Below are 11,735 nucleotides of genomic sequence, written 5' to 3'. Positions count from 1 at the left end.
TTTAGCTGAGATTATGTTCCAATCCCTAAAAGTTGAATATTTACATCCTGAAAAGGCCAATTTGGATAGCAAGATTCTGTAGCAATTATTATTACATCCATACCTGTGTTTATAAGACCTTCAATGATGTCATTTATTTGTATTTTTAATTTTGGTCTTTGTTCATTCATAGAAGCTTGCCAAAATATTTTCTTTATGATTTCTCCTGAATTTTTTGTTCTCTTTTCTATAACCATTCTATTATGCAGAGCAGTATGGTTTCTTACAATAGGCGTTAGGTTGTTTAATTGCTCTTGGAAGGGGTTTCCTTCACAATGACAGGAAATGATTGAACCAAATTTGACATGGGGGCCCATCAAAGTGTTACCTAATGGCAAAGAGTTACCTTGACTCTCCCTTGTTGATCTATATTCATTAGCCCAGTGTCTGCCTTTACCACACTTTCTGCATACTCTAGAAAAGAAGGGTGATCAGTTGAGATTATTCTTAGCAAAAATATTGTTTCTAGGAATGCCCTGTTTACAATCGCTTTTGAGGTGACCTTGTTTACTGCAATTGAAACAATTGACATTCGTTTTTTTTTTCCAAACTTCTGGAAACCACTCTCCTATCTCTTGCAGGCAGCAAGAATATATTATAAAGATTCAGCTATGTATTAAAGCTATACCTAGAAATTGCAAGGCATTTTTCTAGAGGAAGCCATCTATCATGGAATATTTGGTGTTATTTAGTTTTTAACATTTCATCTGTATTTGGCTATGAAATTCTTGTGGGCCCATATACTACTAGACCATTTGGCAAATAGTTCAGCTTCTCAGACTTCCTGATCCTTTAGGAAACTAACTAACTCTCCCACTGAGCCTGTGAGACAAGGAAGCTGTAGATGCATAACTTTGCTTCTTGTGCAAATTAAGCTCAGACCATCCCTTGCTTTCAGGCTTAGAGGCATTCATTCCAGAGCTATTGACTCAGAACAAAGGAAATTTTTTATATCTAGTTGTAGTGAAGAGTGTGGAAGAATTCCTAGCCAAAGAGAGTTGTGTGGCAAGGAAAGGAAGAAGAAGGCAGTTTTTTTGTAGAGGGTAGACAGAGCTGCATGGCCAGAGAGAGGAGAGAAAGGCAGATAGTCTGTAGATGTAAGGCAGCTCTCTTGTAGAGTTTTCTCAGATCCAGGAGAAAGGTGCAAGGAAAGAAAGATATAGGACGAAGGAACAGAGGTTGAAGATGAGGTCAAAGGCATAGGTGTTTACTAAAATTATGAGGACAGGAAAAATAGGCACAGATAGGAACTGAATGTGAGGATGCAGCTGAAGCTGTATAGATAGAATTTTGTCACAGAGAAATAAAGTAAATGGAAAAGGAGCATGGTGTACATAGATTCTTTTCCCTCAGATAATCCTATGCTGGATGTAGCATGTTTCCCAGGACTCTGGGAGGGAATTTTCTCAGGGCAGGGACCAGGGAAATTCCATTACCTTTTGGAGCATCATCATGGTTATGAGATTCAATATTTATTGTATCTTGGGTCCATTCCTCCAAGGGTGCTGATCTTGTCTTTAATGGCCTAATTACCCTTTTGCGTTGTGCGTTAGCATTTGCAAAAGCCAGAGATTCAATTATTATTTGTCTAGCTTCTGAATTTTGTACCATTCTACTTATTGCTGCAGTCAATCTTTGTAAAATAAATCAGTGAAGGTTTCTTTTGGGGGCTGCATAACTTCAGTAAACGACTCAATTTTCTTTTTTACTTCTTCACTTCTGCCCCCAAGCATTCAAGGATGCTTCCTAGCACAAAGCTAGAGTGTGGTCAAAACATAGAGATTGCCATTCTACATTAGCATAATCTCCCTCTCCAGGAAGTTGGTTTTGGGAGATTTCCATAGCTCTAGCCCTACTTCACTGTTCAATGGCCTTAGCCTCATCTTTCCACTATGTCCTCCATTTTAATTGAGTTCCAGGCTCCAGACTGCTGAAACTAAATCTCTCCAGTCTTGAGGAATAATTCTATTAAAAGTTGACCAGGAGTTTAACATCTGCTTCACAAAAGTTGAATGCTTGTGATATGAGAATTACTTCCTTGAATCTCCTCACATCTAACATTTGCACAGTAGTCCACTCAGGTCTTACACAGTCTTGGGGTTATCTATCATTTGGTAGTTTCTGTAAGGTTTGTGGATAAATTGCAGTTGCCTGTTTGAAAACCTTAGGCTGCTCCTCTGTAACCTTATAATACAATGTTGATATTGGTTCTCTTTTAAATTCCTTTGTCTTGTTCTGAATATCTCTATGATCTCTTTTATTAAGTTTTTCTAGAACTTTTATCTTGGTACTCATATTAAAAAACTTTTTTAATGATAAAACAAAAGTGATCAGATATTATTTATAATTGACATTACATCAATTCTATCTAAATTATCATTTCATTTAATGACTCCATTTTCAAACCATCCAGAGTATTATCATACAGAGATCTAACTCTATCATGATAGTGTTTCCCACTTTTAATGTGGGAAAAACTCTCTTTAACTAATTCCTCCCTTTAAAAATTCCCATTTGTCTCATCAAATCTGCCAACCATGAGGATTCAGGTGATGGTAAAGATGTGAGGCTAATGGCAGTGTGTAGAACAGTAGAAGTCTGAGCAGTTTTCAAGGCAGCTACCTATTGCGGTAGCAGCCCAAGAAAGGGACCCAAGGAAAGCACACAATGCATCAGGAGAAGGAACCCATTGTCTAAAAAATTCACACAGGAGGTGATGGGGAAGAAACACATGCATCAGGAGTTACCTAAAGGCAGAGCTGGCTGGTGGTAAGGGATTAACTCTGGCAGCATATTGAGCCTGTGCACCTGTGGAGCTTGTTGCAGAGAGGCTACAACAAAAACTTAGTCTGTGGGGTATTGATTCTGGCCACATGAAGCTCCAGCTTGTGCTGGTGGCTGCAAAGCCACAAGCAAATGATTGGGTTTTTTTTTTGTGTGAATTTACAGCCCCCAAATTGGATGCCAAATGTAACATGAATCCAAATTGGTCTTCATAATGAAAGCCCAGAGTCAGATATAGGGGTAAATGTAGAAAGATCAGAGTGACAAAGGAGCAAGCCATAGCTACTTCTTACTTCTACCAAATTCTCAGCCTGAAAAGGCCAAGCTCCTGTCTCTACCCTGCCCTACCACTTCCTCTCTCCACCCAGCAATATGACTTCCTGTTTTCTCTAGTGGCTAGCATCACACTCTGATCTTGAGGCAAGATTTGTTTGTTAAAGCACAAACAAAATCTCACTATAGAGAGTTTCTGAAAAAGAGACTCTAATGTGATTGGATAAGTAAATGGTAACCTAGGAAGCCAAACTCATATTGTAGCTCTGTAGCAGAGATAGCCTCCTACTTTTCATATAGAGCAAATAACACAGCTAAATTTCTTGGTGTTCTTGCTTTATCATTGAAGTCCAGAATAACTCAGGATAATAAGGACTTTGAAACCATTTTCACATTGGTAGGCTTAAAAGAAGTGTCTTCTTATCAATCTCAGAAAGAGACTACAGGACACACTGACAGAGGACTAATTTCTATACTTTTCTTCAATTTATTAACATAGAAATGAAGTTTATTTTACTAATGTTTAAGATGCTTATTTCTTCGAGAATGTGTTTTGTGTTTGATGAGATTAAGAGAGTTTCTATCTGGCCTTAACAAAATAATGTAGCACTTGGGGGCAAAGATCAAGCCAAGGAGAGCTGCACTGGAAGCCAAGATAGAGAAAACTTCCATTGCCACCATGTCCCTTCCTTTGGTGCTGTGGTATACAGGTAGAAAGGTGACCCAGACACAGAAGAACACCTGCATGCTAAATGACAGGAACTTGGCTTCATTGAATGTGTCAGGCAGATTCCTGGACAAGAAGGCCATGGTATAGCTCCCAAGTGCCAAGGAGCAGAGGTATCCAAGGACACAGTGGAAGGCAACTGCTGAACCCTTGTTGCATAAAATGATGATGTGTCCATGTTCAGCATAAGCATCTTGGTCAATGAAGGGAGGAGAGGTTGCCATCCATATTCCACAAAGAACCAGCTGAATCAGGGTACAGATGGGAATGATTAAGTTTGGAGCTCTTGATATCATTAACCACCTCACCATTCTCCCTGGAAAAGTGACCTTGAAGGCAGTAACCACTGTAATCGCTTTAGCTAACACAGTGGAGAGAGCTACAGTGAATGCAACTCCAAATATGGTCTGCTGAAGGATGCAGGTGGTTGTGTTGGGACGGCCAATGAAGAGCAAGGCACAGAGGAAACAGATGGTGAGTGTGATGAGCAAGGTGTAACTGAGAGCTCTGTTATTGGCTTTGACAATGGGAGTGTCTCTGTTCTTCACAAATACCCCAAGAACCATAGCTGTGAGTGCAGACAAACACAGTGCTGTGGTGGTGAGAGCCATTCCCAAGGGGTCTTCATGGGCTAGAAAACTCACAGATTTCTCTATGCAGTGTTTCTTCTCTGTGTTTGCATATTGACTTTCTGGACACTTCACACATTGATCTACATCTGGTCAGAGATGAAGATAATTGTGAGGCATTGCTGCTTTATTTCTTTTTATACAAAGCCATGTCTCAGTACCTGCTCATTGGGTTGCTAGCTAATTCACCTTTCTTTGTATTCTTATAGTCAAAGAAATAAGCACTCTATAGTGATTTCATTTAGTGCCAAGGCGGAATTGTGACCACTTGTTGATGTTCAAACAAGTGGCTACAAACTTCCTGAGCCATCTTTATTTATTCAATTTCAATGGCTTGCTTGAACAGTTTTACAACCTGTTTTTAATCCATAAGTTTCTAAAAGTCATTACAATAGTTACTGATTGTTCCTTGTCTGTTTTCCCTTCTGTCTCCTTATTTGTCCATGTATAGCCATGATATTTTGGATCTATATCTTCATCATCAAAAGTATAAGCAGTTTTTCAAGCTACAAAGGAACTTTTCTAACTAGGCACGTCTTCAGGTGGAACAGTGTTCCAAGTTCACAGCAAGTGCAGTTACAGCATCATGCAGGTTGAGAGGCAGTTTTGTCTCTTCTGGTTAATATTTACCAGAGGAGGTTGGGTCTGTGTTCTAGCAATCAACTCACCAGCCAAAGCTAGATGAATCCATTCTACATTTTGGATGATTCTATTCCCTCTGGGGGGCATATCAGGGTTTTTCCTTTATCTTATAGGCAATATAACTTAAAAACTTACTCTTAATAACTGGCATTTTTTTTGTCTCTTGTCCTTATGTCTATGTCCCTTAACTTCTTGGAGTATTGGCACAGTTATTAGAAATTAGGGAATAGTGGGATTCTATGGTTCTAATACATTCCCTGTTTATGAATGTCCTCATTAACTCTTGATATCATCTCTTCCGTAGCATTTCTCTTTTTTCATTTTTTTATTAAGAAATTTTCTATTCACTTTACATACCAACCATAGATCCCACCTCTTTCTTCTTCCCACCCATCAGCCTTTCCTCCCAAGCCACCCCCCATCCCCACAATTTCCAAATCAAGGTCTCCCATGGGGAGTCAGCAGAGTCTGGCATGCTCAGCTGAGGCAGTTCCAAGCCCCTCCCTGCTGCACCAAGGCTGTGCAAGGTGTCACACCATAGGCACTAGGCTCTAAAATGCCTGCCCATGTACCAGGGATGGATCCCAATCCCCCTGCCTGGGTGTTCCCTAAACAGTTAGAGCTAAACAACTGTCTTCCATATTCAGAGGGCCTAGTCTAGTCTATATATCCCATCCTATCTAGTCTATATATGTCATAGATATTAGTACACAGTTCATGGGTTTCCACTACTACGGCTGGTCATCTCTGCATGTTTTCCCATCATGATCTCAACATCTGCCCACAGTATCCCTCATCTCTCTCATTGATTGGATTCTGGGAGCTCAGCCTGGTGCCTGGCTATGGATCTCTGCATCTGCTTCCACCAGTCACTGGATAAAGGTTCTACGATGACTGGTCACCAGAGTAGACCAGTCCAGGCACCCTCTCGATCATTGCCAGTAGTCCAAAGTGAGGTCATCCTTGTGGATTCCTGAGAGCTTCCCAGCACCCTGGCTCTTCCTATTCCCATGATGTCTTCCTTTATCATGACATCTCTTTCCTTGATCTCCCACACTGTCCCTGTTCCAGCTCGACCCTCCCATTTCCTTATGTTCTCATTCCCATTCTTTACCCTCTGTTACCCCCACACTCCCAATTTGCTCATGTAGATCTCATCTATTTCTCCTTTGCTGGGCAATCCCTGTGTCTTTCCTAGTAAGGTACTCTGCATCTTATCAATAGAGAAACTCAAAACCAAGCCAGCCACAAACCATTTACCTTGAATGGTGTAGTTGGAAAATATGTTAGAGCAATGGTGGCATCAAGCTTGTAGGAATAATCACCCAATGACTGATTAGAAATAAGGCCCACAGCCCTGGACTTCCCTTCTGGACAAGAGGTGAGTGCCTAGGCTCAGCCTAGATCCCATCCCTGGGCACCAGCCACTCCGGGGAAGACCTGCCCAAGTTGGCCCCAGGTTCTGGCCACCGGGCAGGATCCCTTCTACCCCCACCCCCACCGGGAAGGCTCCCCTTCTCCAAGACCCCCAGCAGACCCTGCAATCTCCATGTACTGCCCCCAGGCCCATCATTGCCCGAGACCCCAGCCACTTCCTGAGACTTAGAGACCAGCCCCCAGCTCCTATCCTGCCCTGGACTTCCCGTCTGGACAAGAGCTCCCATCCTGCCCCAGACTGGACAAGAGAGCTCCCATCTGGACAAGAGAGAGAGACTTTCTGAATATGTCAGCTCTGTCTGGACCAAGTGCACTGATAAGACCAAGAATGAACCACAAGGAGATGGGCAGACATCATGGCAGAAGTAAATACAACAAAATGAAGAGCAAAACAGCATCACCAGAACCTAGCCATCCTCCAACATCTAGACCTGAACATGAAAAATTGGAAGAAGCAGAAGAAAACAGCCTTATGAATAAAATCATGAAGAAGGTAGAGGCTTATATAGAGGAAAAGACAAACAAAAAATGGGAAGAATGCTATAAAAAACTAGAGGAAAGGACAAATAAAGTAGAAGAAAACAATAAAGCCCTGGAAGAAAACAATAAAGCCCTGAAAGAAAATCATGAAAAAGCAATGAAACAGATGAAGGAAACAGTCCAAGACCTGAAAAGGGAAATAGAAAAAATGAAGAAGACACAAATAGAAGGAATGCTGGAAATAGAAAATCTGAGTAGATGAACGGGAACTTCAGATGCAAGTAGAACCAACAGAATGCAAGAGATAGAAGAGAGGATCTCTGGCGTTGAAGATACGGTAGAAGAAATAGATTCATCAGTCAAAGAAAACACTAAAGCCAACAAAGTCATGACCCAAAATGTCCAATAAATTTGGGATACTGTGAAAAGATCAAACCTATGAATAATAGGGATAGAAGAAGGCGAATACCAACTCAAAGGCACAGAAAATATATTCAACAAGATCAGAGAAGGAAACTTTCCCAACTTAAAGAAGGAAGTGCCTATGAAGATACAAGAAGTCTATAGAACACCAAACAGACTAGACCCCCAAAAAAGTCCCCTCACCACATAATAATTAAACAACTAAATGTACAGAATAAAGAAAGAATATTAAGAGCAGCAAAGGAAAAAGGCCAAGTGTCTTATAAAGGCAAACCCATCAGAATAACACCCAATTTCTCAGTGGAGACTTTGAAAGCCAGAAGGACCTGGACAGATGTAATGCAGACACTAAGAGACCATGGATGCCAGCCTAGACTAATATACCCACCAAAACTTTCAATCATCAGAGAAGGAGTGAACAAGACATTCCAAGACAAAGCCAGATTTAAACAATACTTATCCACAAACCCAGCCCTACAGAAAACACTAGAAGGAAAATTCCAACCTAAGCAAGTCAGATACACCCTCAAAAACATAGGCAATAGATAAAGCCAGAGCAGTATACACCAAAGAAGAGAAGTACACACACACTACCACCAAAAAAAATAACAGGAATGAACAATCACTGGTCATTAATATCCCTTAGTATCAATGGATTTAATTCACCTATAAAAAGACACAGGCTTACAGAATGGATACAAAAGCAGGATCCATCTTTCTGCTGCATACAAGAAACACATCTCAAATTCAAAGATAGACACTACCTAAGAATAAAAGGCTGGGAAAAGACTTTCCAATCACAACACCTGGGAGGCTACCTGGAAAACAGGACCCCAAGAAAGACACGGGGATCGCACAATGATGGAGAAATGAACAGCCTGGACATGAGTGGGGTTAATGAAGGGCAAGGGTCGAGGGAAAGAGAGCTTGGGGGAGTGGGAGATCCCAGCTGGATCAAGAACAGAGAGTGAGAACAAGGAATAGGAGACCATGGTAAATGAAGACCACATGGGAATAGGAAGAAGCAAAATGCTAGAGAGGCCCAAAGAAATCCACAAAGATGCCCCCACAATAGACTGCTGGCAATGGTCGAGAGACAGCTGGAACTGACCTACTCTAGTGATAGGATGGCCAAACACCCTAATTGTTGTGCTAGAAACCCCATCCAATGACTGAGGGAACCGGATGCAGAGATCCATGGCCAGGCCCCGGGTGGAGCTCCGGGAGTCCAGTTGGTAAGGAAGAGGAGGGTTTATATGGGCGAGAATTGTTGAGACCAAGGTTGGATAAAGCAGAGGGACAAATAGCCAAATGAATGGAAACACATGAACCACTCAAACCAATGGCTGAGGGGTCTCCAACTAGATCAGGACCACATTTTAGTTATCCATTCTTCAGTTGAATGGCATCTAGGTTGTTTCCAGGTTCGGGCTATTATGAATAATGCTGATATGAACATAGCTGAGCATGTGTCCTTGTGGTATGATTGAACATTCCTTGGGTATATGCCCTAGAGTGGTATAGTTGGGTCTTGAGGTAGATTGATTCCCAGTTTTCTGAGAAACTGCCATACTGATTTTCACAGTACAAGTTTGAATTTTTACCAACAGTGTACGAGTCTTCCTTTTGATCCACATCCTCTCCAACATAAGGTGTCTTCAGTGTTTTTGGTCTTAGCCATTCTGACAGGTGTAAGATGGTATCTCAGAGTGTTTTAATTTGCATTTCCTTGATGACTAAGGATGTTGAGCAATTCCTTAAATGTCTTTCAGCCATTTGAGATTCTTCTTTTGAGAATTCTCTGTTTAGCTCTGTAGCCCATTTTTAATTGGACTGTTGGGTATTTTGCTGTCTAATTTCTTGAGTTCTTAATATATTCTGAATATCAGCCCTTGTCAGATGTGGGGTTGGTGAAGATCTTTTCCCATTCTGTAGGCTGTCATTTTGTCTTATTGACCATGTCCTTTGCTCTACAAAAGCTTCTCAGTTTCAGGAGGTCCCATCTATTAATTGTGGCTTTCAGTGTCTATCCTACTGGTGTTATATTTAGGTAGGGATTTCCAGTGTCAATGCATTCAAGACTACTTTTTAGTTTCTCTTCTATCAGGTTCAGAGTAACTGGATTTATGTTGAGGTCTTTAATCTACTTGGACTTAAGTTTTGTGCATGGTGATAGACATGGATCTATTTGATATATTCTACATGTTGACATCCAGTTATGCCAGCACCATTTCTTGAAGATGCTTTCTTTTTTCCATTGTACAGTTCTGGCTTTTTCATCAAAAATTAGATGTTCATACATGTGAAGATTAATATTAGGGTCTTCAGTTCTGTTCCATTGGTCCACATGTGGGTTTTTATGCCTTAGTAGTTTTTGTAATGCTACATTTCTGAAGTCAGTTAATCACACAATGTTTTTAGTCTTTGATTTGGATTAGGTAAGAGTTCTTTCCTAGATTCATTAGATTTTCCCTAATTATTTTGGTCAACTTACATTCCTCTTCAGTTGTTGCATTCCCATTTGATTCTGGGGCTTGTCCTCAGAGCTTTATAGTTGCTACACAAGTGTTTCACCATTAAGCTGTATTTCACCCCTACTTTTCCTCCTTCTCTGAGACTTGAAAAGTCATTGTTGAATTCTGTAGTTTATAATAAAGACTTATTGAAGGGAATATGAGAATATTTGTGACTATTAAGGCTTAGAGTTTGTTATTCCAAGGGGAAATGGAATGAAGTGTAGCGTCCAAATTCCTAAACAAAGGAAAGAAACATTTTCTCTCTGACTTCTCTCCAGCCATCTCAGTTGCTTTAAAATTTCCAGAATCCTGTAGAGAGTTGGAAAAGTTCTCTGTAAGACCTACACATTTACCTGTTTCATTAGAAATCTCATTGTCTGGGCAAGGAATACAACCATAACAGCAGACAACCCTGTTTTCCAGGGCAGTTTTTCTGAATCCAGGCCCACAGCTCTTTTGGCACACAGAATGAGGGATCTGAAAAAAAAATGAAAGCTGTTAGAAAATGTTCAGGGTTTTATGGAAAGACTAAATGGAATTTTTAATGTTAAACAATTATTTTTCAAATATAGTATCTGCAAAAGCAGAAAATGATTTAGACAGAACTTGAACTTCACTGGCCCATGCATCCCTGGCTTATTCTTGACTATAAGAATGTTGCAGAGTTTGGAAATACTTTTTGAAACTTGAAAAGTTTGTGACAAGTATAAGGAAGTTAGGCCACTGGGGACCTATCCCAGAAAATCTAGTGCTCCCTCCAGGTTCATCCTGTCTTACTACAAAGTAATTACTGGTTTAGTAGCTTTTACTTCCAGCAGAATTGTGAATTTTTATTCCCATCTAGACAAGATTTAGACTTATCAGGGAAACAATTCTTTAGGTATTTCTGTTTGGGAGTGTTATACATAAATTAAATGGAGGGTAAAGGGGCTACTCTAAAGGTAGCTATCAGAATCATTGGCTGTTGTCTCAGACAGAGGTAAAAAGAGAAAGGAGGTGAGCAGCTGCATTTATTGCTCTCTGATACCTGCCTGGGGATGGGATGTCATCACCACTTTCTGTCCTCAGAATCAAGCCATTAAATACTGCTTGCTCACACTATCAACCAAGAGAACCCTTCTTCTTTTCTTTTCTTTTGTTTTATGTTTAGTTGTAGTAGAAGACAATATCCTCTCTCTCTCTCTCTTTCTCTCTCTCTCTCTCTCTCTCTCTCTCTCTCTCTCTCTCTCTCTCACACACACACACACACACACACACACACACACACAGACATGATCATACTATTCCTCCTAGTTATATACTGATAGCAAAATGCTAACTGATTAAGGACAATGATACAAATCTTACTAAAATAGAAATATTGATTGAATGAAAAGCATCTCCCATAGATTTGGTTATCTGAGTACTTAGGGCTGAGTGTGAGGTACTTTTTGGTGAGACTATGAAAGTTTTAGAATATGGCATTTTGGAGTGAGAATGACATCACTAGTGTTGTGGTGAGAGTTTTTATAAGCATAATTCACATTGTGTTTACTCTCTCTGATTCTCATGTGTGGATGGACATGTGATCTCTCAGGTTCCTGCTCCTACCACAAAATCTGCCAATTCTTTCATGTCCCCCTACAGTGATCAATTCTTATCCTCCTGTAACAATGAGAACAAAAATAAAATGAAACAATCCTCTTCTAAAAGTTGTTTTTACTCATAATGTTTCATCAAAGTCAACATTTGATACCTCTGATTATATTTATTATATGAATCTCAACTGAAGAACTGCCTGAACTG

The 11,735-nt window shown here is 40.3% G+C and overlaps 1 protein-coding gene across 1 annotated transcript in view; it reads right to left on the bottom strand.

Moving 5' to 3' along the window:
• Positions 1-3,612: 3,612 nt before the first annotated feature.
• Positions 3,613-11,735, bottom strand: part of LOC131902696 (vomeronasal type-2 receptor 116-like) — a 49,054-nt gene continuing 40,931 nt past the window's right edge. Inside the window, exons 5-6 of the mRNA XM_059253703.1 lie at positions 10,304-10,427; positions 3,613-4,541 (exon numbers count right to left, since the gene is read on the bottom strand). Coding sequence (XP_059109686.1) covers positions 3,613-4,541; positions 10,304-10,427 — 1,053 coding nt within the window. The remainder of the gene's footprint in view (positions 4,542-10,303; positions 10,428-11,735) is intronic.

This window comes from Peromyscus eremicus, chromosome 1 (assembly GCF_949786415.1).
Source record: "Peromyscus eremicus chromosome 1, PerEre_H2_v1, whole genome shotgun sequence".
Lineage (NCBI taxonomy): Eukaryota > Metazoa > Chordata > Mammalia > Rodentia > Cricetidae > Peromyscus > Peromyscus eremicus.
Note: the sequence above shows the minus strand (reverse complement) of the source record. Positions and strands in the feature narration are given on the sequence as shown.